Source organism: Varanus komodoensis, unplaced genomic scaffold (genome assembly GCF_004798865.1).
Source record: "Varanus komodoensis strain SLA01 unplaced genomic scaffold, ASM479886v1 scaffold6_1, whole genome shotgun sequence".
Lineage (NCBI taxonomy): Eukaryota > Metazoa > Chordata > Lepidosauria > Squamata > Varanidae > Varanus > Varanus komodoensis.
In genome coordinates, this window is record NW_025336345.1 from 5,733,376 (window position 1) to 5,761,313 (window position 27,938).

Below are 27,938 nucleotides of genomic sequence, written 5' to 3' on the forward strand. Positions count from 1 at the left end.
CTTTTGAGAGCAGAGCTTATCGCGAGATTTCGGAGCTTTGGGAGAAGACGGACACCTCGGGGGCGGCGACGCTGGAGGAAGATGGCGGACGAAGCGGGTAGCAACGGGGACGCTGCAGCTTTGCCGGTGGGGAAGGAGGCAGGTGAGGCGCGGGCGGTTCCGGCTTGCTTTTGCGGTTCGCGGGTGCTTGTCGTCTTGTTCTTTTACTCGCCTGGTCTGCTCACCTTAGTATATACCTCCTGGAACATTATTGGGCCTGTCGGGCTCATGCGCTTCCCAACAAACCTCATGTATGGCTACAGGACTGGGACCAGTTGGCGATACTGTTTCTGTACACGGAGCGAAGAGGGAGGAGCCTTTGCTTTTCCCCATATCCTACTCAGAAGCCGGGTCGCCAATCCTTTTCCTCTGTTCTGTGTGCAAATCGAAGTTTCTGGTTACCATGACTCCAGTTCCGGAGGGCTAGCTGGGCTTGTTACAACAACAAAATAAATAAAAGTTTAGGCTATCTTGCAGACCAAACAAATTAATGTAGTATTGGATTTCGTGGGCTAGGGTCTGCGAAGTCGAGCATCTGATGAACTGAGCTCTAGTGCACGACATCCGTTATTCTTGAAGGTGCCGTAAGATTCACAGAGCCCAGTGTATTATTCTAGAATAGGTCCATATTAGTTTATGATTCTTAGAGTACTGTGCAGCCGTCCCCTTAATATATATGATTGAAGTTGTGTGTTTGAGAATGTGATTAAGTTTCTCCTATTTCACACAGTGTTTGTCTCATCTCAAGCACAAATGGGAACCAGTGTGGTGTAGTGGTTAGAGTGTGAGACTGGGACTCAGGAGATCCAGGTTCTAGTCCCCGCTGAACCATGGTACTAACTGGTTGACTTTGGGCCAGTCACTAACTCTCAGCCCAACCTACCTGACAGGGTGGTTGTTGTGAGGATAAGATGGAGGAGAATTCTGTAAGCCGCCTTGATTTCATTGGAAGGAAAAAGGCGGGATATAAATATAATAAATAATGAAATGCACATATTTGAACTGTCAAAATGTAGTGACCTTGGAGACACTATTGTGTCTGAGTTACAGTTTTTTTACCTTGTGTCCAAATTATTTATCTTTGTGACCTGATTCACATGTTAAAATAATTCCTGGGTTATTTAACCTAGGAATTGTCTGATCCAAGCAGGAGCAAGCAAGCATGCAGCCTCCCATGTGCTTCTACTTTCAATCAACATTCTGGGATGTTATCGTGATGTCTGAACCTGGAACTCTGGGCTGTTTAGGGATTAAACAACCCAGAACAATCGATCATGTTGGGACTTGTATAAAGGGGCTGCACAAGAGGTGAGTGAGTTTAGAGAACACTCTGAAAAGAACCTTGATTAGTTGCCACACTTTTGTCATGCTGTTCCGCTGCCAGTGTTACATTCATTCTGTGCTCCTAGTAACAGTCCAGATCTTACATATAGAAATCTTCAAACATGAAGGTTTCAGTGAAGTAATGGGAAGAGCCAAGAATAGAAACAATGGCATGGCGTTTGTGGGGGCACTTAATAAACATGTACTCATAAGTGGGTAGCAAAGATGAAAGGGAGACAGCTGCACAGGATGGCATTAAATCCAACAATGAGGAAGCTTTTTCAGCTGGAAGACCAGATTGCAATTTGGGAAACCTCTTGTGGTGTTTCTTCAGGAATTGGCCTTTCAAGCTTCTCCTCTCACCTTGAAGCAGTGCTTCCTAAGGAAGATGGCTCTGCATGTCCTCACCTCAGAGAATCTCCAGAAACTACTGTTCAAGGAGTGTGGCATACATTGAAGATGAATTGCTATAATGAACAGGACTCCACATGTGCTGCTCAGGAGGACCCTGTTCCTTCATTAGGGAAGATAATGCAGATACCTCACTTGCATCATTTAGGTTAGATTTTGCTGCTTTAGGTATTCGTGGAAAGGTAGGGTGTACAATTAACAAATAAACAAGCAAACAAAATATGATCTTGTTCCTAGAAGTAGGTGAAATTTCCCTGTTATGCTTGCATTCCTGCAGTCCCTGAGAAGGTGCTTTGGGGGCAGGAGATAGAGTGCATCTCTCCTTCAAGAGGGAGGCCTGTCTTTGGAGAGTGAGATACTACCTTGAATGCCCCTTTCCAACTTCAGTGGAAACATCTGATGCCCTTTCTTCTAATATTGGAACTCTAATGCCAGTAGAAGCAAACAAAGTAGATATGCAGAATTCAAAACTCTCCTAGCTCTTACATGGGGTGGTATGCTAGCCTTGGAACTGACATGCATAATTTACCTCCAGTTCATTGCAATTGGGAGCTAGATTGAAAGTGTCATTCAAAGTGTATAAATGAAAAAAGGTTGGGAGAAGAAAGATGCTGTATTTCCCTGCTATCTGCTCTGCTGGCATGAGTTTGGCAGAGTTTTTGATTAGAATGTCTGTTTGTCTTCCACCATGACTAGGGGGAACAGCTCTGTGAGAGTGTTAACTAGCTGATACAAACACAATTTCCACAAAGGTATGGCACTTTCGATGCTGGTCTTGCACATATATAGACAGTTCACATGTTTTGGTAATCTCTAAGCTAGGCAATGCACTCTACATGGGGCTGTCCTTGAAAACTGTTCAGAAGCTTCAATTCGTGCAAAATGCAGCAGTCCAATTAATAATAGGTACCTGAATATATAGCACCAATTCTGGCCTGCATACATGTGTCTGCCTATATGCTTCTGAGCTGTTGATTTAACCTGTAATGATCTATACAGCTTGGGACTACAGTATCTGAAAGAATGCCTCTTCCTACCACAGTCTACCCAAACACTACAGTCAAGATTTGATGCCTGCCTCCAATTGAGGGAGGCTTGCCTGGTGACAACAAGAAGAAGAGCCTTTCTGGGAGTAGTCCCCCAGTTACAGTTCTCCAATGAGGCCCCCTAGCATCAGCTTTAATATCTTTTCAGTGTCAGGTTAAGAACAACCTCTGTGATAGGGTATTTAATTGGTTTTACGTTATATTGTGGTATTATGTCGATGCTTAACAAGCCTTGTGATTTTTTTGTGTAAGCTATCATAGCTTTTAACATTTGGATGTAAATTTGAGTTTTTATATTATGTTTTTACTATTTTGCATTTTCTCTTGTATTTTATCTGCTCTTCCCAGAGAACTATTGAACTGTATACTAATAACATTGTGACAATGATGATTCCTTACATATTCATTTTCCCCCACTAAGAGATATGTAATGCATTATGTTGGCTGTAGGCAGAATTTTATCCATGTTCACTCTTTACTGTTATAATTTTATGTAACTTCTTTACAATAGAAACAGTGACACATTTTTATGTTTTTAAAGCTTGCCCCCAAATCCCTTTTGTTACCATATCTAATTGTGACCCTTTGATTAAAATAAAAGTTGTGAGTCTACTTTCATTTGAAAGAAAAGTGGTTTGTACTTTTTGCAGTGAGCGTACTCCTCAGGAAATAACTTCTATAAACTCTTATTTATGATTACATGAAAGTATTTCCATTGACATTCTGCTTATCCTTTCAACCCACAACTGTTAGTAATCTTCTCATTAGATTACAGTTGTTTTCAAAGTAACTCAAGCTACTGTTGTAGTGTTGACTTGCAGTTGCAGAAATACTTAGCAGCTCACTGCATATATTGTCCAGTTCATGCTAAGTGCTTTCCTTGTGACCATGTGCTTTTGTTTACAGACAGAGTGAGGAAGTCAATAGTGTGATAATTTTTGCTTACCTTACACAGAATGCTCAGGCATGAACAGTAAGCACATAGCCTCGAAAATTGATTCATGTTATCAATATACCTCCAGCTTGCACTTCACCTATGCTTTCCCCAACAAGGGTAAGCCTGGGTGGAGTAAGGGCCACCAAAGTGCCAGTTTGGCTCAGTCCTCTATCAGAAGACAACCAGAGTATGAAAGGAACTGAACCAGAGTTATTCTGAGGGGAGGGGATTTGGGAAGCATTTTCAGGGAGGCATGGTGGTTGAGATCCCATGGCTGGATGGACTAGCCAAATTTGTCTGATGGGCTAGAAATGCTCTGTATCTTCTGACCCTTCCTCAGTTCAGTTTTCAAGTATCTTGATAAGGATAGGACAGAAGCCAGGTGCAAATTCATTCTTTCCCATTTAGTTTGATACAAATCGCTATTAGTATCTACACTGAAATAACACAGTGCATCGGGTTAATCATTTTATCTCATTCAGATGCCTTCAAGTACAGTGTAGCATGAAAGGTCCTGCTTCATCTGCATAGCCAGCTAGATTTAAGATAAATGTGAAAAACCTTTGCCTGGAGTGCCTTCTGTGGGATCCAGGTTGCTGTTATATTTGTTTTTTACATTTATGGTTTGTGAATATGATACACAGTTTCTGTATAGAAGAGTAAAGGCAAAACACATATCAGGCTTTCTAATAAATGAAGCAAAACTCCCTTGGAGTAGTATTTGGCTTGCTGATCTCCAAGATCTGGAATCTACCAATGTACTATGCTAAAATAGTGACCTTTGATCCACAGAGTTTACAGTTCTATGAAAATCAGTGGAGGAAATGAGGAAAAAGAAAACCTGAAAATCAAACTCTGGTCAGAGGACTAGGCAAACAGAAAATGTGCTGCATTTGTACAAAAATCAAATGCTTCATTCTCCTTTGTGCATTATCTCAGGATGTAAACAGGACCACTATATATATATATATATATATATATATATATATATATATATATTTGTAATCTTTATGTTTCGTAGTTTATATGTAAGATAACCTGAAACATTAGCAGAAATACTCTGTCCTTTTTATTGTTTGTTTGTTTGTTTTTTGTGTCTGCACCTTGAACTAGATTTGTCTGTACGCAAAGCAGCATTTTTTTTTTTCAGACAGATGACAACTTCCATAGATTAGGTTACTTTCCATAGCAGATTGGACAAGGGTAAACTAGGTAATTTAGGCTGCAGGTGTAAATATGTATCTTTGGAAATCCCATTAAAGTTTACCATACAGGTTTTTGAGTAATTCCGCTTAAAATCAGGACAGTAGTCTTGGTTATGCATTAATATAAGTACTGTTTAGTATTTTTGGTAGTATCAGATTATTTGTTGAAAGTCAGCTATTGCAAGTTTTCTGCATTTTGTTAGCTCCCATTTCAGATAATTTTTTACTGTTAGAAAAAAAGTATTTTTTCAGTACAACTACAAGAAAAAATGTCACTGCCTGTTTGTTGGAATGACATGCAGATAGAGTTGGATTTGAGAACTTAAGCAATTGCCTGGGCAATAGTTAACTGGACTGCCCCTATATGTTAGTAGTACATTTTTCACTTCGTGTTTCAAGACATAAAAGCCACATGGTGTTTTGTATGTATGTATGTTTTCCATGCCATCTATATTTCCATAGAAAATCTCTAGACAGTTTACAGTATTAAATTAGGACCATCTTTGTAAATTACCAAAGCTGCCCCACATGCTGTAATTTAGTGACCATGAGGCTTGATGTACATCTGGATTTAGCACCATCAGTCTTGTTTGTTACCAGCCACCTTACAGCACTCTGTCCCATATCAAGTTCTGCATTTGATTTCACCATCAATCAAATTGAATACATTTTAAAACTTGCACCTGTCCCCGCCCCCACCCCACACATGCACACACCATAGCACAAAGGCCTTTCTTTGGGAGTGCCAAGTTTTAGAAGAGTAGCTGTATTATAGCAGCATAAACAGTGAAGAGTCTACAGTGAATCTGATAATCTTGCATTATCTTAGGTAAGTTTTTTGCAGAGGTGAACACACTTTGTCAGATTCGTGAAGTGTTATCCTTTGCTATGAGATCCACATAGTATGAGCTGTCTTAGCTAACTAGCCAGCATTTGTACTTTCCACTGAGACTGACTATTGTTCTCCCAAGAAAGAGGTGAAGTCGTCATGCTTAGCTTTAGAGGTGCTCTGAATAGCAATAAAACCACAGGTGCAAGCTCCAGGGTACAGGCAGGGACTTGTCTCAACTTCCTGTGATGAGGGATGGAAAATTTTCCAGCGTTGTATTTTTCTATGGAAAGCTTTCCATAAAGTAATGATTAAAAATCAGCATATGCCAGTAACAAATACAATATTAGGTAAGCTTGGCCGTTTCAAACTAATGATGTTTTTCAGGTGATTATCCCAAGTGAGAAAATACATATATCATTAAAAGATTGAACTTTCAGTGGAAACTTTAAGAAGTAACAGTAAAACTGAAGGTGATACAACATTCTTAGTAGAAAATTAGTGTGTCAATAGTTTTCAGTACCTTTTTAAAATTTAAACATGTAAGGGAAATGGTGCCACTCTGTTTTTGCTGTTGCCATAGTGCTAGTGTAAGTGACCTCTAATAGAGCAGTAATAGGATAGATTCGGGGGGGGGGGGTTCCAGCTCCCACCCCCCAGAAAGGCCATCCTCGGCTTCAACCAAGAAAAGGAGGTTTAGGGCACACAATCACTGTTGTCAGTGTACTGCTGTTTATTTGGCTCTTTTTATATTGATGTGTGCTTTGCATAGAAAATTCACAGATAATGTCAGAAAATGTTATGCCCTTTTTGCTCCACACTTGTTTTTTAATTTGAATAAAGTATGCTTTAGTCCACGAAGGCTTAAGCCACAACAAATTTTCTGATCATTTGAAAGAGTGTCTTTCTTCATTCTGTTATTACTTATAATAAACAAACATAATTCAAATAAGATTTTTTGATCTTGATGGCACTATCAGAAATACAATTTGTCACGGCAGTATAATAACTTGTTAAGAGTTTAAAATGCATGCACAGAATTTGTTTTGAAGACAATTGCAGATAAATCACAACTGAGAACATTTTGTATTTTTCCAGCTTGGTTCTTAATCAGTACATAAATAGCAGTTTCTTTCTTGTGCGATCATTGGCCTAAGATCCGCATACACATATATATATTCTCATGTGCACATATCTCAGTTGCTGATCACAAAGTTATTCTTCTGTTTTTGTTAGTGCTAGGTACATTTGGAGACATAAAAACAATGCCTGACACTGTGCATTTCTTGCTAAAAGACTTCCATTAGCCAATTGACTGTTCAGTTGAAGATTAATGAAAGCATTGGCATTGTATTTAAAATGGACATGGATCAATGCTAAGAATGAATGTTGAACATATCTCTGTGCTAACTTAAAATACATTATTTGCAAGGTAAATCATTAAATGAAGTTGCTTCTAATTGTTTTAGTCCACAATGTTCTCCTCGCATGTAAACTAATATCCGGTTCTCTGTATGTTTCCATATTATTGGTCTCACTTATTTTAGTAACATGAAAGATGCCTAATGATTCAGCCCTTTAGTTCTGCTCTGAGGGAAAATTTATCCTGTAGCATAATGAAGGGAACATAAGACATCTTATTTTGCTGTGCTACTACTGGATATATCTTCCACCCCACATTTTTTTTCCTTATTTGAACATGGAGGAAGATTTGTACTGCCTTGACTTCTACTAGTATTTGCATTACTTGTTCCTGATTGGGGAATTGGTATTGTTAATGCAAAATTCTGAAGTTATGTTTGCCAGCAGGCCTATGTTAAACCAGTGTTTGAAGCTTTCCTCACCAACTGTGTGATGCTGGCTAAGCCCCTAAGGATAGCTTGTCCTTGCCAAAGCATCCTGCTTTTTAAAAAATACATCTGTGTGCTTGCTTTTTGCAGTGGATCGTTTGATCAAAGAGAACAGCCACATCTTCACGGACACCCAGTGTAAAGTGTGTAGTGCTGTGCTCATCTCTGAGTCCCAGAAGCTCGCTCATTATCAGGTATGGTTCAAGCTGTAGGCAGTTAATGAAACCAATGGTTTGAATAGACAGGGTTTCTTGTATGCTCATCTTGCTCTTCTGTTCTTTTTTCACCAGAGTAAGAAGCATGCAAACAAAGTTCGGCGATACATGGCTATCCACGGTGAAGAGGAACTCAGTCAGAGTAAGAAAATAAAACTGGATACAAAGGAGGTAATAGCAATCATTCAGAACAGCAAACTACTGAGTTTACTGCAAGCGAAAGTTTTGGGGTCATGGGGTGTAGTATTTCCTGGGCTATGGGGTAATGCACCAGAGGTAATTTCTGAGATCACTCTTAAAAGTCCATGCACTGTGCTGCTAAGGCAAACATACACTTAAACAGGGATACAGAGGCTGCATGCACCCCCCTGAATGCCAGTTGTACTCCCCCACCACTAGATTTCTCTTGTCCTGACCCTAGTCAGCACTGCTGCTTTCTCATTGATAGTGCTGATGCAGAAGCAGCCATAACTATTGGGTTTTCCAGAAGTGGGAAGCTAAAGTCTCCTGTACTTCCCTGCAACCCAGAAACAGCTGGTATTACTGTTTCTGCACTGCTGATGGTGGGGCAAAACCATTGATACCCATTGATGTTGCTCTGGGTGTGGTAGAAGAGACTTTTGCACCTTCCTCCTGGCAAGCCCTGAAGCACTCCCTCCAGTGATGCATGTGTACCTACGCATATGTGCCACCACCAGCCCCACTACTGATGACAAATGTAGCCCTTAAAACTGAAAAATGTAGGTACCTCAGCATAAAGCTTACCTGCTAATCAACTGTGTACCTGCACAATGGAAATAAACTTGAGAAGCCAAGCAGAAAAAGATGGCACATTTGAGTTCCTGAACTTGAGACATAGATTGGTACACTTTCTTCTGTCTCTTGAGACCCAGTAAATTTCTGTGTTCTTCTTACGAACAGCAGAGCAGCAATGGAGAAGACAGGAACAAATGCTGTCCCATCTGTAACATGACCTTTTCCTCGCCTGTTGTGGCTAACTCCCACTACCTAGGCAAGACCCATGCCAAAAATCTGAAACTGAAACAACAGTCTCCAAAAGCAGAAGGTATGATTAGGAAGGTGTACTGTCTCCTGATGTTGTGCTGGAAAACCCTGGGCAGATTAGTCCAAGGCTCTTTGAGTATCCATTGTACAAACCTTGAACTTTAATCTCGGTCTTTCAAGACAATGAACATGATAAAATATGTTTTGGAATGGAGAATTGGCACCCAAGTGTAATGTCTTTTCCTGGTGGTGGTGGTAACAAAACTGACAGATGTAGAACAATAAAACTTAAACCAAGCATCAGTCTTTGCTAGTCTTTTTGTCAGCTATAAACTAATACATGTGAATGCATGCTTGTGCACGTACAGTGAAGATGTTCCAATTTTTAAGTAGAATCAGGTTCTTCTAAGCAGTTATTTTGATCCATTAAGGAGACTTTGGCTTGCTTTGGTTATGCAGTGTTGCACCCTCAGCTCTTCTGCTTTGCCTCTAATTTTTTCTGTAACTTCTGGATTGATTTTTCAGCAGCTGTACCTGCTCAGAAACAGCCTGCTAACCCTCCTCCCACAACTGTGTCCTCTAATGAAGAGAACCAAAACACTTCTGACCCTGACAAATTCTGCAATCTCTGCCATGCCACGTTCAATAATCCCCTGATGGCAAAGCAGCACTACGTAGGGAAGAAACACAAAAAGCAGGAAACCAAACTTAAGCTAATGGCACACTATGGAAGAACCCCTGAAGAACCTGCTGCCTCAACAGGTGAGCATTTTGCAGCAAGACTTTCACAGTAAAGAACAGAATTAGTCATAAAAGTTTAAAAGGCTACAGATGACAGAAGTTAGAAACCACAACAGTAGTAGGAAAGTCATGATTGGAAGGGGGGGAAACACTCAATTTCTTGCAAAACGCAATTATTGGTAAAAGAGCAGGTACATGTGCATACCAGTAAAGGGAGTTGAGAACTGTTTGCAGACACAAAGCTAGGAAACATCAGGTCTTGGAGGAAGAGGAACAGTAATGCAAAACATGTTGAAAGTGGAGCAGAGTGGCTAACTGACTAGAAAGGGGGTGTCATGAATCTTCCATTCTGCCATCCAAGGCACCATGGTCCATGCAAGTGGAGGTATGTATATCTGCCTGATCTTTCCCTAACTGAAAATGTGGACACATGGCATTTGCAGCATTTCAGTCAGGACTGGGAGACTTTGGACACTGAGGAAAGAAAGATTGCTGTAAACCACAATGGGGAAGAAGTTGAATCTGCACAGGCTGTGTGATAAGGGAGGATAAAAGAACACTGATAGAAAAATTGCAAACCTAGGAAAAGCAGAAACCAATTCATAGGTAACTACTGTTCTATAGAAACAATACCCAAATTCAGACAGAAACCACTTGATAAAAGTTCAAAAATAAACTGTAGAAACCAAAATGTGTATGAGTAGAATGAGATGGATATAATAGTAAATGGATGTAACAGTAATTAAAAAAAAACTAATGAATTAATTGTTGGTGGAAAACATATATTCTAAAAGGAGGAAATGGGGTTCAAGGTTGATTCAGAAACATGAAATGTTGCAGCACTGAAGTAATTTAGGTATCTTATCAGTAAACTAGATGGGAAATCACTGGAAGCCCCAGGCAGGAGCAGGCTGTTTGTGTGTGTGTGTGTGTTTTAATTAACAAAATAAATTATTAGCATAATTGTTGTTTTTATTTCTACTACATTACACTTATATTCCACCTTTTTTTCTCTTGGAAGGAACTTAATACAAATTAAATGTTCTCCTTCCTCTCTATTTGTCCTCAAACAGCAGTCCTCTGAGGTAGGTTAGGCTGGAAATCTGCCTGGCCCAAAATTACCCAGTGAGTTTCATAGATGAATGAGGACTAGAACCCAGATCTCCTGAGTCATAACCCAGCACTCTAACCACTGTTCCCCACTCATGTAAATAAATGTAAATGGGGGAAATTGTATAAATGTCAAAATGAGAGAAAATCCCAGTCACAAAACCATGCAAAATATTCTTGTAACAGAAAAGTAATAGAAATGCTTAAAAACTTATAATTGCAACAATGCTGACAAGAAACACATGAATAACATAAAAGGCCTTCTAATATTTGCAAAGGTGAAGGAAAGAAAAGGCAGGATTACTTTTCAGTAAGAAAAGTGAAATGTTAGTAGCAGCATTTTTTCTTATAGTGAAGGCATTTCTGTTTAACTTCTGTTTTCTCTCAAAAGGGAATGGTGTACAGCATCACATAAGTTATGTAACTGGTCAGAATTACAGTTCAAGATCAATAAGCTGTTGGTCAGGAAATAGTTGATTTCCTAAACTCTTAAATGAGTTCAAGGACAGAACATTGCATCATGGATTACTAGGACCAGAAAATTGCATCTTAGGTCACTAAGAAACAGTACCCTCAGAACTTCTGGCTATGATCTTTGAGAATCCTGGAGAATGAGTTTAGTTATAGGATTAGAGATAAGGAAATGTCCTAGTCTTCAAAAAGGGAAATGGAAGTACTAGAAACTACAGGCCAGTCAGTCTTCTTTGATGCAGGGAAAGATACTAGAAGAGATTATGAAGGAATCCATTTATAAGCATCTTGATAATGTAGCGATTGGTGGGAGCCAGCATGGTTTTGTCAAGAATAAATCCTATAAAACTAATCTTGTTTCTCTCTCTTTTTTTTAAAAAAAAAACAGGTTACTAACTTGGTGGATTGAGAGAGAGTTGTAGTTTTACTTTATTTTGATTGAAGCTAAGGTGTTGTCAAAGTCCCCTTGATATTTTGATTAGTAAATTTGTTAAATGCATTTTAGATACCATCATGTGAATTCACAACCAGTTGGAAAGCTATAGTCAGAATACCCACCAGTGCTATCTCATTAAACTGGAGGGAGGTTAATACTTAATACTAATCAAACTTGTTATCAGTTCTTTAGAAGAGGGGTTGAAGGCAAATTTGCAAATGGTAAAACAACTGGGAGCAATGGCTAAATAAAATAATGAAATTCAAGTTGATCTTAATAGAATAGTAGCCAAAACAAAAAAAAGGGCCAAAAGTTTTTCTTTTAACAAAATAAAGTTCAATGGCAATAAATACAAAGTTCTCCATTGGGGTTGTGGGGATGAATCCAGCACATAGGTGTAGAATAGGAGATACCTTGATTGTCAGTAGTGGATACAAAAAGAATATTGGACACAGTTGATCACAAACCAAGCATGAAACAGCAGTGTAGTGCATGTGGAGAGCAGTGTGCGAGGACCACATTTTCTAAGAAATGGAAGGTCATACTTCTGCTTTACACTGTGCAGACCTCATTTAGAGTACTGTGTCCAGGACACTGCACATTAAAAAGATACAGAGAAATTAGAATGGGTTGAGAAAAGGTCAGTTAAGATCATCAATAGTGTGGAAATAAGTCCTGTGATGACTGAGGAAAGGAACTGTGTTTGCCTCAAAAAAAGAAGTGGGGTGGGGGAGGAAAAGAGAAGACCAAGGGGGGGAATTATAACTATTCAAATATCAGGAATGTCATACAAAAGAAGTCAAAATTGTGATCTCTGTTGTGCCAGAGGACAGGACTAGATCTGATGTGCTTAACAAGAACAGTACTTAGTTAAACATAAGGAGAAATATCTTCATGGTATGAGTGATTCAGCAATTGAATCAATTGCGTAGAGGTGTGGTAGGCACTCTGGTGGGCTTCAGGTGGAGGCCAAACAGGCATCTGTTGGAGATGCTTTAGTTTTGGCTTTCCTGGATCAGGCAGGGGATGGACTAGACAGCCTGCCAGCTCATCCCACACATTTGGGAGTGAAGTTGTTAAATTATAACTTCTATCTCAGCCCAAATTTAAATTCAGGTCTATTTATAGCAATGAAAAAGTTTGAATAATGGTTATGGTTAATTTTCCCTTGCTTTAGTAAGAAATAAAAATTTAACACAATCCAGGTAAGCTAAAGATGGCATCATACATACCCTAAAGGAGGGTGAAATTAAAGCAATAGCATTCTTTTTAAAGAAAGACTATACAAAACAAATAATATGCAAAACAAAGATATGCATAAAGGATAAGTTGCATATCTTTTAAAAATTTAAAAATATTATCCTTTATTTAATATAGATCAAACTGAGGGGGAAACCCAGAACCAAAAACTTATTCAAGGACCAGGGAACTTAATAACCATGGAAGGAATGCACAAAACACTATTGGTAAGAATTGGAGGAAGAAAACTTTTTTTTTAACTCAAAACATGCACACACTATGCAGTTCTCAGGGATCAGACAAGACAGACAAGAACAATAGTGCTATAGAGCATGGATGAAGAGGTGAAGAGATAATCCCTATGGACAGTGAAAAAACAAAAGAGAAAGCTTTCCTTGAAAGCGGGTGGGACTTTAACATTAAAAAAAATCACACAAAACAATTGCAATGGCTAATAGTTGGTTCCTGAGCTGAATGCAGAGTGCTGCTTTTGACCTTAAAAGCCCCACAAGAGGCTTCGGCGAATGGGGCGGCATAAAAATGTTTTAATAAATAAAATAAATAAATAAGATGTGGGACCAAGGTGAAGGACCACCTGCTCTCATTCAAAGCCTACCCAGGCCCTGCTTTAGCTTCCCCCTCCTTCATGAGGATGATATTTAGGAATTGGGATTTCTCCAGGGGAACTTCACCCTTGGAATGCTTTCTCTTTAAGGTCTCCTTAAATCCTTAATGATATCTTCCCTTCCCTTCCCTTCCCTTCCCTTCCCTTCCCTTCCCTTCCCTTCCCTTCGAGAAAGATAGATAGTCGCATGTGTTTGGGGTGCTGTTGTCTGATAGCTGTAGCACTGGCTTGTTACAATCATATTTTATGTTTAGTATAGAAAATAACAACAACATATACTAAAATAAATATTCTCTACTAAAATAAAAACAAAACATATACTAGTGTGGTACTCACAACATCAAATATTTTTGTAACTTCCTACTTGTAAAACCTTATTTCAGGGTGGTGTAAGTTTATATTTTGACTGCTCCTAAGTAATGGAAGCTCTGATCTGTTATTTTTTGATGCTAATTCTGTTATAATAGCCTTGTATATGAAGCAAGGAAGATGTTTAAGCTATGTACGAATAAAGGCAATGGTAATTGCTGGGCTCCCAACTCCTCTATGGAAGCTGACATTTCAGAATAAAACAAAGCACTGTCACTACAGATTACCCTTACTCTTATGGCATTAAGAAAATAATTTAATACTAAGGATGGCCAATGAGTGTATTGCTTCTATAAGTTTAACATTCTAATAGCTGTCTGTTTATTCTCTATACCCGCTAAAAGTCAAAGCTATTTGGGCAGTTTACAACAGCGCATAAAAATGCAATATTTTTGCAAAATACAATATTTAAAACACAAAAGGTCACCATACAAAAATTTAAAACCAAATTAAAATGCATATAAAAAGTTACAATAGTCTGTGCAAATTATGTCAAAAGACCTGTTTAGGCAGCTAACAAAGACCCGATAAGCTAATTAAATGTCTTGCAGTAGAAAACAATCTTAACCTGGCACTGAAAGCATATCAGGGTTGGTGCCAGGCAGGCCTCAGCGGGGTAGCATGTTCCATAATTGGGGATCCTCCACTGAAAAGGCCCTTTACCTTGTTGCCATCAACTGAGCCTCTCTTGGAAGTGGCAGTTGGAGGCAGGACCCATATTTGGGTGAATTGTGGTTGGGAAACTGATTCTACCAGGTATTGTAGTCTTTATCAGTTAAAACTACACTTTGAACTGGGCTTGGAAGCATATTGGTGTGGTATGTTCTGATTGTTTAGTCCCTGTTACAAGTCTGGCAGCTAAGTTTTGCACCAGCTGCAGCTTCTGAACAGTCCTCAAGGGCAGCTCCACATAGGTACATTGCAGTAATTTTAATCTAGGGAGTACCAGAGCATAGATTACTGATAGCAGACTTTCTCTGTCCATATAGGGGCATAGCTGAGCCACCAGCTGAAGCTGGTAGAAGGTACTCTGAGCCACTGAAGCCACCTGGGACTCAAGTGGCAAAGATGGCTTAAGGAGTACTCCCAAGCTGCGAACTTCTCCTTCAAGGGGACTGCAGCCACATCTAGAACAGGTTGAATTCCCTCCATGTGGCTAGAGGATTAGCCCACTAATGGCATCTCAGTCTTGTCTGGATTGAGCTTCAGTTTGTTAGCTTAACTCATCCAGAACTACAAACAGAGCCTTTCTAAATCCTCTTCCACACACTGACAGTGATGTTTCCCAGTTCTGTGATGGATGTAAGTCTTACTTTTCCAGTGGCCTTTCTTTAAACAACAACTGCATTTTTCTATAGGCTTATAGAACAGCTCTTTTTCAGGGTATGTAAAATAAATCTCTGCTTCAAACATTTTTTAAACAGCAACTGTTAAATCCTCAAATTTTTCATCCTGTGCTTATGATACAAGTACTCTTTCTTCCATCCTCTGTTTTATCTCTGGTCTCACATATCCCTAGTTATTTTTAGTCAAACCTGCATTTTTAGGCTTTTCTTACCCTCTGGGGTAACCACAGGGAATGTGCATTTGTACATACTTATGGATGTAGCCATCTTTATCAACTACATTAATTTCAGAAAAGTGGGAAGGAATACCACAGGCTAGTAGAAATTGCATTGCACCGCTGTTACAGTGAAGAAATGGCACACTTTCTATATGACAGAGACAAACGAAAAAGTCCATCTTGTGTGTATTGCTTTCATGAGTATAGATAGGTGTAGCCTTTTTGGTTTTATTTCTCCATAAAGGAAACCGTAAAATCTTCCCTGGCAGTATATTGCTGTATTTATTGAAGTATTTCTGTATCAGTATATTGCCAGGCAGGGTACAATAATTTTAAAAAATTCAGCATAAAAGCACAGCAGTATAAAATCAACATTGATAACTTAAGCAACCAAAACAGGCAATGGCATAGTTCACATGATGTGATGAACCACCATGGCTTAATTTACCCATGGGGGCTGTTATGTCTTGCCAGGCACTGTGCCTGATTATACAAAACAAACTCAGACATTTATTTACCGCATTTTTCGTTCTATAAGGCGCACCTGACCATAAGACGCACCTAGTTTTTAGAGGAGGGATCCATGGAAAGCTTCTTGGTAATCACAGGCACATTCCCCATCACTTCCCCGTGGGCTTCATTAAAAGATGGGTTGCCGTTTGAAAACACATCGACCTGTGATTAACAGCTCTCACCTATGCTGGAGGAGGGGGGCGGAGCAGGGTGCGCCAAGTGTGTGCCGGCCAGTTGTGATGCAGCCGGGCCAGCAGCATGCCAGCGGTGGTCTTCTGGGCGGTGGGGGTGAGCAGTCCGTCTCTGTGCGGCCGGCGGGTTAAAGCCCACGGCTCCTCCGCAGCAGGTCTTCCCGGGGCGGTGGGGCTGAGCAGTCCATCTCTCCATGCGGCCGGCAGTTAAAGCCCGCGGCTGCTCCTCCTCCGCACTGCTCTCCCTGAGTGGCACAGCTCTCACCTGCGCCGGAGGGGGGGGGTGGAGCAGCACGCACCGAGCGTGTGCTGGCCAGGTGGTGCCACATGATGCAGGCAGGTCGGCAGCATCCCGGGCGTCAGGCACACACACATTCACTCTATAAGACGCACAGACATTTCCCCTTTTGAGGGGGAAAAAAGTGCGTCTTACAGAGCGAAAAATACGGTATTTACCATTAATTCCGTCATTTATTCATTCATTTTTATACTGTTCTATAGCTGAGGCTCTCTGGGTGGTTAACAGAAGTCATCAGTGGTTGAGGGTTAGACAAGCCTCCCATTACCTATGGCTTGTTTTTTTTGGGTTGCCTGAAGGGTGTCTAACTCTCAAAACAACCACTATTGTCTGGGTTTGCATGGCATGACAAACTTGGCACCAACAGGTACAACACAACAGCCCCCAGAGTTAAGCTACAGTGGATTTTCAGAACATGTACACAGACCCAATAAAACCCAAAGCTTTAGGTAAATAACTGAGTCTTGATTTGCTGCCGAAATGAAGCCAGTATCAGCCAGGCTCTTAGGGGAGGATAACCAGGTTATCCCAAACAACAAAAATACCCTCTCTTGTGTCTCCACATAATGTATACCATGTAATATATTTCTGTAAGTAGACTTTGAATAAGCTCTGTTACTGTGCAATACTCTCCAACTCATCTTCTAGCCAACCTAGACAGTCTTTTTTTTACATTTCTCATGCTTTTAGGGAAAATAGTAAAGAATGTATATTTTGTTAGAATTAATCTAATTCATGGACAAATAAGGGTAGAGTGCTGCAATGTTGCTCCTCCCAAATGCCAAATATTATTAAGTGTAGTGCTCTCAACTGGCAAATTAACTTAATCCTGGAAAATAAAGACTGAGTCAATTCTTCAGCAAAATCTGATTGATGTTTTCTAGATGTTGTGAAGCATAAGTTAGTCATTAAAAGAAATACGGGCACACCTTGGACTGAGGTCTGCAATTTTGTGGTTGTCGTCATGTGACTTCATGTTGCACCACTCTGTCTCACACACTGAGAAGGTAGATGTTTGTATGCATGGTGGATCCCATGGGTGCCTATTTTGGATTCTGTGCTTCATGCACAGTAATATAACAGAATTGCACAATGTAAGTGCTCTTTCCATCAGGGGATGTAGGGTTTTGCTAATGAATGCTATCCATCTTTCATGATTTAATTTCTGAATGAAATAGTTATGATGTAGTAAGTTTATTGTGAGGTTTTGTAACCCCCCTTTCCTAGTCCCTGTATTTCTTTCTTACATGGATTTCAAAAGGGTTGCTTTTTTTGACCATTGGTAAACAGTTGTTCCATTAAAGGCACAATCTTAAGGCCTCCTGGCATTGTCTGGGAGGCCGTAAGATTATTCGGAGTCCCAACTTCAAGACTCTATGATCTCTGAGCTGAGTTTCCAAAGGCTGTGCCCCCACCTGACCTTCTTGTATCTGCCACAAAAGGAGTCATGTTCCAGGGGTAGGATCTGTGCCTTGGAGGGGGGAAGTGGTGTGCCTCGAGTGAGAAAAAGAGGACACTGGGTCTGCAAACGATACCAAATTTTACTAGTCTCCCAGCCTCCTTCTGTTTCCCTCTCTGGTACTTTATCTAAGCAGCCAAAAAATAGCTACCTAAAGTACCCAATGTGAGGCTCGGAAGCAGCAGAGATTGCTAACTTTACTGCATCTCCTGGGCAGAGGATGCACGTAAGCCTCACAGTACATTCAGACTGAGTGGTATAGGATGACACTTACAGCTTTGTATGTTCTGCAGTAGTTGACCAGTAAAAGAGATTGTTGGAGCTGCCACAACAGGGAAATGGGGATTGTTTTATTCTATGTGCCACAGCTACCAAGTGGGAATTTTGCAGTGTGGCATTGTCCCCTTTTAAGTCTCTGAAATCTATTGATTCTACAAGTGGCTGATACTAGTTAACAATATGGAACTGTTCTCAAACATGGCTTGACACATTTTTTCTAAGTTGAGCAGATGTTTTAAGCATCAGAATTCTCCCTAGTGCACACTTCCCATTTTAATATATCCATTCTTCATTCTTTCCTTTTGTGTGGCATCCACTCTTTTGCAGTATTGTCATGAATACTCTGGTGCCTTTCTCGCCTCTTAAATTCTCCTCTCACTGACACTAATTCTCAGATGATCTTAGAGACATATGTTCCCTTAGTGGAGTTTTTATGAACACTCCAATAAAATCTACACTGGAGAAAAGCTACTAGTGCTTATGTTTGTATTCAAAGCTTGAACCAATTGCACAGTGTTCTTAAAGAACATTTCAGCTTAAATTACTAAATGACCTGAAGCAGATGAGTTGCAAAACATAATGCTGCAGTTTAGAAACCAGTGTGTTTGTGGCACGTTCCATTTGGCTGGTTTTAAAAAAACCCTCTGGTGCAATTTATAGATTGGAGGAGACAAATATAAAACATAGCATTGCAGCAGGAATCTTGTGGACTGCATGAAGAACATTGTTGAAAGCCAAATTAAATAAGATGCAGGGCACAGTGATTAGATCATCCAATATTTCTATTTGTAAAACAAAATGGGGAGCTCAGATTTTGAGAAGCAGCATTTCCGAGGAAGAAATTGATCGCCCTACCCCATTTGAACAAACACACAAAGCAAAAGCAGCTGGTGTTTACCATGCTAGTGGAAACATGACTTCTATGTTTTTTCCAGTAAAGTAAACAACAGTCTTGCACTTTATTTTAAAATGGTTCAGGGAGAGTTAACCCGCATATTGATACTCTAATCAGAGTTAGTGCCCCCTGCAGTTGCCTTAAAATAAACATTAGGAGATCTGATCAGAGCTCTCCCATGCCTTGTGTAGTTGACCTTGAATAAAGTAGGAACGGGGTGTATAACATGCCTGTGGACACTAGTGCACCCCCTGAACACCTTTCTTGACACTTGCTGAGTCACCCAACCCCTTGTACTTGCTATGATGTTAAGATATTTTCTTTCTTGTAGTTGGAATCACTGGAAAATAGCTTTCTGCTGCATTTGTTCAGTGTGTTGGAGCTCAAGCCCCACCTCTGCCTTCTACTCTGTATTTTGGGTATGCTATCTGCCTACTCCTGTTCTAGGAAATGTTGATAAAGCAACCTGCATGCTTGCTGTGGATCTTTCAGGGTAATTATTAAGGAACTGCATTGCATTGCTTGGAACAATTGGCATCATCTGTGGTATAGCCAGCATTAATGTCACTGTGCCTCATAAAATGACATTCAGCTTTGATTATTTACTTCCAAGATTGTACTGTTTACATTTCTTTAACAATTTCTTTCAGCTGGGAAGGGATATCCCTGTGATGACTGTAATATAGTACTGAACTCAATAGAGCAGTACCAAGCTCACATCAGCGGTTTCAAACACAAGAACCAGTAAGTTCTTACTACTGCCTGTAGTAGCTAAATTGTGTAGCTTGCCATTGAAAAGGAAGCGGTATCCCACATCTGTCTTACAGCCAGGTGGATTGCTATAAAGTTATATATTTCCTAAACAATGGTGCAAATCTGACCACAGAATCCTGTTAATGTGCAAATAAATAGTATTACATCCTTTTCAGTAATCAACACTTACACCTGTTTGTGGTATGAGGGGTCTTCAGAAAGTTTCTGCATTTCATATTTTATATTTTATAAATATATTTTATATATTTTTTGCTCATGGCTTTAAAAAGTTGGTACAACACTGAGAAAAATGTATTGCAAAGAAAGGTGACTGTGCAGAAAAGTGATGTGATTTGTTTTTGAAATTCTTAATAGAGTTTCAAAAGGTATGGAAGAACCCTCATACTTGGTAACACATACTTTGTGTTTTGGGTCTTTAAAATGTTCCCATACAGGGTCTTTACTACAGCTGGCAGCCAAGAGAATATAGGAACCATGTAGAATAACATATGGGAGAGAAAGAGATATACTGCATGGAAAGCATGGGAATATAGGAACTGTATATAAACATTGGTCCAGTTTGCATATCATAGTAGCAGTGCAGCAAGAATGAACATGCTAGTTCTCCTGCATATACCTGTTTCCACTGTAATTATTTACAAAACATCAGAACCTCCCAAAACTCTGCTATTGCAGAATGAGCAACTCAAATTTAGAACCCAATGATTCTAGCTTTAAAAATCTTTTTTTTTCCAAATTTTATTATTTTCTCTACAATCTAACACTAAAGCAACAATTATTTAAGACATTGGACATACTGGGTTGACATCTTACTCTTTTTAACAATCAATAGCCATATTCAATTCTATGCATAGTCCCATTTCTCTAACCAATAATAAAAAGAGTTCCAAGTTTGATAGAAGTATGCATCTTCCTTCTTCAAAGACAAGGTCAATCTGTCCATTTCTGCGCAATCCAAAATCTTTTTTAAAATCAGCTCTTTGGTAGGTGGCTCTTCACTCCTCCAGTGTTGGGCAAATGCAATCCTTGCCATGGTAATTACATGTAAAATCAGATATATAGCTTGTTTATCAAAATCATCAGGAATAATGCCTAATAGAAAAACTTCAGGTTTAAATGTTAAATGTTTTTGTAGCATTTCCTCAAGCCATTTGTGTATTTTAACCCAGTATTTTTTTCAATTAACACAAGTCCACCACATAGGATAAAAAGTACGGTTTGTGTTTATATTTCCAACATCTGTTTGACATATTTGGGAACATTTTTGCTAATCTATTTGGTGATAAATACCATCTGTAAAACATTTTATCAAGGTTTTCTTTATATGAAGTTGCTAAGGTTATCTTAGTATTTCTTTCCCACAGCTTTTGCCATTTCTGTAACTCAATATTATATCCAAAATTTTGTGCCCATGTTATCATAGTTTCCTTAACTTGTTCATCTTCCATTTTCATGTCCAAAAGAAAATTATACAATCTTATAATCATTTTTTCATCTGATTTTAAAATCATTTGATCAAATGTTGTTAGTGCCTTATAAAAACCATACATTCTATAGTCTTTAATATACCTTGATCGTATTTGAACCTTGTGCTGCCAAGAAATATCAATACCCTGCTCCTGTAGTTCTTGATTCGGTTTCAATTTTCCATCATTATCCAAAATATCACCGTATCTCACAATCATATTAAAATTCAATGCATTTGGATATGCAAGAGCTTCCATAGGAGAAAGCCATCTCAGCAACTTAGTGTAAAGCTTTGTCTTTAGCTTTTCCCAAACCAACATCAATGAATTTCTAATATAATGATTTAAGAAATAGCCATGTGTCTTACACTTCTCATACCACATATAAGCATGCCATCCCATTTGTAAATCATGCCCTTCAAGTTATAAAATTCTCTTACAACTATTGCTATTCTTCCCAACAGTGATAATTGCAAGTTAGCGCATTTTCTAGATCACTTTTAATCTCCTTACATAGTTTAACATAGTTATCTTCTTTCAATGTAGAGCATTTAGCTGTAAGAAAGATTCCCAAATATTTAACCTTTTTAACGATTTGAAGGTCTAATTTGCTCCATCAAGGGTGTTTTTTGCTCGAATGTAAGATTTTTCACTAACAGTTTAGTCTTTATTTATTTTCAGCCCGGTAACTTCCCCATAGTCTTCCATCTTTTTTAAGAGTTTAGGCATCATTACCAAAGGATCTTCTAAAATAAAAACAAGGTCATCTGCAAATGCTTGAAATTTATAGCTTTCATCTCTGATTGGCACCTTTAATATCCATATCTTCTCTAACATTTCTATTTAGAACTTCTAAAATCAATATAAATAACAATGGTGATAAAGGACATCCTTGTCTTGTGCCCTTTTGAATGTCTATAGTGTTTGTAAGTTCTCCGTTGATTATTATCCCAGCAGTCTGTTTTTCATAAATGCTTGATATTGAATTAATAATTTTTTAAAACTGGAAAATGTATTAGTTTTAAAAATCTTGTAAACAGCCCAGGAACTAGCATACTCAGTCCTGTTGCATTTCTAATAATTGTGGTTAAACCTTGATTGCTGGCAACATGAGAACATGAGCCTGCTACAGTTAATATGTTTTATTCAAATTAGTTTATATTAGCCTCATTATGTTTAAGAAAAACTTAGTAGTTTCTTTAGAAAAATCTGATTTTTTTCCTCCAAAAATCTGATTTTTAATTTGCTTTATATTTTTATTCACCCTGCTTACAGCCCAAATTTTTATAAATTAGTTTCTTTTGGCGTACTTAATTGATCTGCAAGCTTCTCTAATATGGATGAGATACTATTATAAAAGGTTTATTTTGCTAGTTATGAATGAAAATAGCTTCTTAAAAATCTGTAAAATTATTTGTTAGTTATTTTAGTTTATAACAAGCAACGATGTCCCAATAATTGAGGAAATAATGAAATTCATGAGCTAAATGATACACTGCAGGATTTCCAAATGATGCTATCTGAACTAGGTCTCCTTCACTTGGCCTGAAGCAATACAACAAAGTAATTTGTCTCAATTTAGCTACTGTAATTTCTTCTTTGGGATCAGGTGTTCTCAGATGTGCATTCAGCACAATGAGATAACAACCCTTTCCATTCCTCGGATACACTGGGAGTGAGAAGCACTGTTCCTGAGTGCCATGCATACTACCATCTATTCTAAGCCAAGCATTTTTAATTTGGATGAAGTTTGCACTGAAAATGAAGAACACCTTAAATATGGTCTTTTGTAATGGGGCCAAATTGTACAGACTTTTTTGAAGAAATCCATAAAGTGAAAACTTCCATATATAGCACCCTTGTCAGTGTTGTGCGCTTTGACAATCTGAGATTTGCGGATGTCTACAATGTCCTTCAGTTTAACATAGAACCCAGCAAATTTTTCTATGGATCTGTTTTTGGGACCACTCAAAACCTATTATAATCATAACACAAAATGAATACTCACAGGTTATTGCATCAAAGCAATCTTAGAGAATTGGCAGTAGAACATATCTTAACCAGTTGAGAATGCTTGATTTTGGTGAAAGTATTAGCCTAACATATCTATTCAAGTATGTTTGATGCACTTAGTTTGCAATTACACTCTATTTATTTATTTATTTGTTTGTTTATAACTTTTATATGCTGGCACCACATGCCTCAGTATCTCAGGACAGCTCACAAACATACAATTAAAACAATAAAACAATAACAAATTACATAAAATTATATAAAAACAAAAAAGCGACTGTTAACAATAAAATATTAATTTTAATAATTAATAGTATTTGCATGGCAAACAGGCTTTTTGGCTGTAGCACTGCCTGCTTCAAGTGAAGTTTTCAGCTGTCAGTAGGCAGTGCTATCTTTTCTGGTATAATCCTGTTGACCTAGCAAAAATTCCCTACGGTGTGTAAAGAAACAGCCTTGTACTGAAGTTTCCTCCTCAGAGTGGGACCACTTTGAAGTGCATCTGCAGGTGGGAGCACAATGCTGCATCTGCACGTGTTGCTAGACTCCCTTCCCACCCTGTCACACACTTGCTGGAGAGGTTCATGGAGGTTCATGGAAGGGGGATTTGCTGAGCCCTTGAACCATGGTTGATCCAAGTACAGTTTGGGAGCTTCCATTAAGCAGGTCATTTAGACTGTGAACTAATATATGTTGCCATGGTTTGAATAATTTTTTCTATCCCTTCTCTGTCTCATTCTATAGTATACCAGGAGGAATCCCTGTTACAGCACGGTACCCAACAACACTGTACCGTGAGGAGACAACTGGTCCTGATGGCTACAGCTATTTCAGCCAAGACATCTAGAACAAGCTCCAGTGCTATTTTTGGATTGCTGGCAGCCCAAAAGTGAACATCTTTTATCAGCCCACTATGGTTTTATTGTTCCTCTGGCTAAATGAAACCTTCCTGTCCTCCATGTACTGATTTAGCTGATTCAGAACTAACTATTGGCTAAAGGATCTAGAAGGAACAGAGATACTAGTTGACATTTGCTCAGTCCTTTAGAATAGTTTTCATTGTGTAATCTCTTGCTGTAATGGCTGATGGTTGGGGTGGGGATTATGTCTGGCATGAGCACAGCTTGGCAACTGCCAGTCTTCCACCTTGAGCCTACCCTTTCCCTCTGCCCAGAAGAAGCAGGAGGGAGTTCCGCACCCAGTACCAGCTAGAGGAGATCAACCTTTGGAAGAAAGCTCGTAATTCTTGGTAACACAATGCTTGTTAAGCGTGAGCTATGGAATGGGCGTAATTAATAGACTGATTGCCATCTTCTCACCTAGAATGGGATGTTAAATTGCTGTGTTTGTCTTCCCCCATCCTGAATTAATTGGGTTTGTGTGCGGAGTTTCCTAGGTCACCAGTTTGCCATTTGCATCCTTTTTGTAGTTTTGCAGATCTTGGTTCTGGAGCATCTGGTGATCTGTTTAATAAATTTGTTTCAGTTAGTAATATGCATAATCTGCTTCAGAAAAGCAAGAGGGAAGAGGCCGTACTGAAGCAACTAGCAGTGCCTCCAGCAGCTGCACTCTCAGTTCCTGGTATTCTTGTGGAAAGTGTAATGTGTTTGAATCTAGCTATGTACAAGGTTCTGTTGTGTTGACAATGTTCATCAGAATTTTTTTTTATGTGAAGGCTTTTAAATTTTGATCTTTCTCAGAACTTTAAAGCATTTCTAAAAATTTGTACAAAGAGACAGCAAGGCTGACAGAACAAGCAACTATGATTTCACTTTGAGACTGGCAGTGAAATTTGTGAGGTGATCTTCCCCATTTAACCTGGACATACTTCATCATCATACTAAATTACAGAACAGCGGTTTGCATAGCAGTGCGGTCCTTCTGTTGCTGAGCCTTTTCAGTCCAAGGATTATTTTCGAAGGCTTGGTTTGTGGATGCTATAGCTTGGAAGGCCTTCAACTGTTTCAGTTTCATATGTGCGAAATCCATTTCTTAGAAAGAAGTGTCTGTTCTTCAGAGATCTCATCCACTTCTTTCTGATAACTACTCTGAGGCTCAGAAAGGAATGTAGGTACCAGCTGGGGATACTGCATGAGGTGAATGAACAATGCGCTTTGCTTGGAAAGGAGGTAAAATTAGTTTGTGTGCTGGTTGCTTCCTTTCCTTTTGGTTGTGTACAAGGAGAAGATAAGTTTGAAGTCTGCCAGCATCTGAATTTGTTTGAAATCTGTTGGATGGCATGTTTCCAGAACAGTCCCTTGAAAATCTAATCTAGTTTGTCCAAAAAGAACGTTTATGGCACATAGCATTAAAGTGGGGGACTATTAGGTATTCCCTTTGCCTAGCCCATCTTTGAACTGCTTTTCTGCTCCTGTTCAAAACAGACAGTGGCTCTTTTTCTCTTACTCCCTTTTCTTACCAGCTACTTCAAAATAGGTTCTCTGAAATCAAAATTAATTCCTCGAAATTGGACACCTCTTGTTCTTGAGTCTTGACTTACTAATGCTTTAGAGTTCCCCTGCTTAAAAGCTTCTTTAACCCATGAGTCCCCATAAATAGCAAAAAGCCTATAATCTTTCTTTCTTACATTCCTAACCTTATCTTGATGGCAGAGGTGTTTTCAGATTTGACTATGGGAATTGGAAGTGTTCTGTCTTCACCTTATCTGGGTGGCTTGACATGTGCGTTTGCTTCCCTTTCTGTTCTGATGGGATGAGGGTATTGACTGACACCTTGGTCTCTTCTGGTAGCTATCATATCTCCATCTGCAGTATTAGATGGAAATGTATGAGCAATGCTACCTGTACATTTATATACAGCTTCTGTGGCATATGTGTGTATATTCCCCCTCTGCCATCGTAGAGCAGTTAAGAGGTTCTTTGCCTCTCTGCTTTCCTGGCAGTACTGTTAGGGTAACATCAGGTCAGACCAGCAGTGCATTTTACTGTATTTCATCTTATCTACTATGATGGTTCATTGCCACCAGCAGATCATTCCAGGGAAGTAAACCTGCTAATGTATAAAACTTGCCTTTCACCTGTCATCACTGCCAGGCTTCTGTGTATAAGATATTCTCCACCTGTAGAGCCCAAACTAAGCAGAGTTGATTGCTTTTTTAACATTTAAGTGTTATTTCATCTTCTTAGCTTCATGTTGAGCTGAGGTGACAAGGTAAGGTATCCTAGATTTGCATCTTTTATTTCCAGAAGATTGAAAAGTGTTTTCCTGCAAGACAGCCCCCCTCTCCAGTATTCTCATTTATTTAGTTTTGATCAAACATCATAGCTAAAACTGGAAATGGGATCTAAAAGTAACCTTGTGCATAAAGTCTGCTCTGTGGCAGCATCTGTGGAGAAAAGCTACATACACAACACACACACACACTTGCTGTGCAGCTTTCCCGTGAACAACTAAGAGAACAAATATGTATATTCTGACTTAACTCTGTGTGCATAAACCTTGATTTTATGCTTCATTTTCCTCTGCATTTTAACTTTTTGTTTTGGCATTCTCCTCTTGTGCTGTACTTGGAATTTGGCCTCTGACACTCCCAGTGAGTATTTACAGTCTACAGAGTTGATTTGGATACCATGATTGCATCCGGCAAGCTCTGGCTTCAGAATTTGGTTACTACTGTATATTGAATTCTATTGCAATTGCTATCTATTGATATCTTTGGCAAGTGCAAGGCTAAGTAAGTACTCTGTTTTATTGTTAACACGGTCAATTTGCGGACTCTGCCTAATATGGAAGAGTTATGATAAATTCATAAATTTCCATTTGTCTCTTGCCTGAAATATATATATGTATGTGTATATATGTGTGTATATGTATATGTATATGTGTATATATATATATATATATATATATATATATATATATATATATAGCCAGGCACCCTATTCCTTATTTTAGAGATTAAAGGGTTGTTTTTTCTATTTGTAGTGAATGTACATGCTGTGTTTTTTGTCTGTGTAAATCTGCATTCTTGGATAATTGCCTACCTCTGGAATTCTGGCTGCTAACATAGAACGGTGGTAGGGAACATGTGGCCCTCCAAATTTTAGGGAACTGCAACTCCTAGCAGATCTCCCCTGTTTTAGCAATGGTGACAGATTATGGGAGTTGCATTCAAGCAACATTACAACAAGATCTGGAGGACCACAGGCTTCCTCACCCCTGACACAGAGGAATAGTCTTGCACTGTTGTAGGAAGATCTAAACAATGAAAAATGAGAAATTGGCTTAATTCACAGTGTTTGATAGCACTGGAATGTGTACATGAACATGCACTGTGGATTAGAGGGAGAAGACACAGACTCGGACTTTATATCCAACCACAGCCATTTGAGAGAAAATCTTACATGATGCTAAATCTGCCACTTTTAATATGGCAGCATATTGCACATACTGAAGACTGCTCTGCCCTATATACACTTTACAGTGACTAGTAAAGACAGACACTTATTCTATTCACTTGGAGGGCTTGGAATGGGAGCCAGTAAGTTTAATGCATACAATGCTGACAAGATTAACTAATGGTGCTACAGAATTGACGATCAGATCTGATGCCTGGATAATGCAAGATACCCTGTTCCTTTAGCTGGAATATTATGAACTACCTTCACGTTGACT

General features: G+C 39.0%; 1 protein-coding gene across 5 annotated transcripts; it reads left to right on the top strand.

Annotated features, from left to right (window-relative positions):
- Nucleotides 1-36: 36 nt before the first annotated feature.
- Nucleotides 37-27,247, top strand: ZNF346 (zinc finger protein 346). 5 transcript variants are annotated; one of them, XR_006416674.1, is made up of 8 exons: nucleotides 40-142; nucleotides 7,731-7,834; nucleotides 7,931-8,026; nucleotides 8,777-8,921; nucleotides 9,386-9,622; nucleotides 12,996-13,084; nucleotides 19,701-19,794; nucleotides 24,048-24,174. XR_006416674.1 is itself a non-coding variant. In XM_044450969.1 (7 exons), the coding sequence occupies exons 1-7, from the start codon at nucleotides 82-84 to the stop codon at nucleotides 24,148-24,150; spliced, it is 837 nt and encodes a 278-aa protein (XP_044306904.1). In that variant the 5' UTR covers nucleotides 37-81; the 3' UTR covers nucleotides 24,151-27,247. The 5 variants fall into 5 exon arrangements, 4 of the variants coding, with proteins under 4 accessions (XP_044306904.1, XP_044306903.1, XP_044306905.1 ...); XM_044450969.1 differs by lacking the exon at nucleotides 12,996-13,084 and having other exon boundaries at nucleotides 37-142; nucleotides 9,389-9,622; nucleotides 24,048-27,247; XM_044450968.1 differs by lacking the exon at nucleotides 12,996-13,084 and having other exon boundaries at nucleotides 8,780-8,921; nucleotides 24,048-27,247.
- The last annotated feature ends 691 nt before the right edge of the window (nucleotides 27,248-27,938 follow it).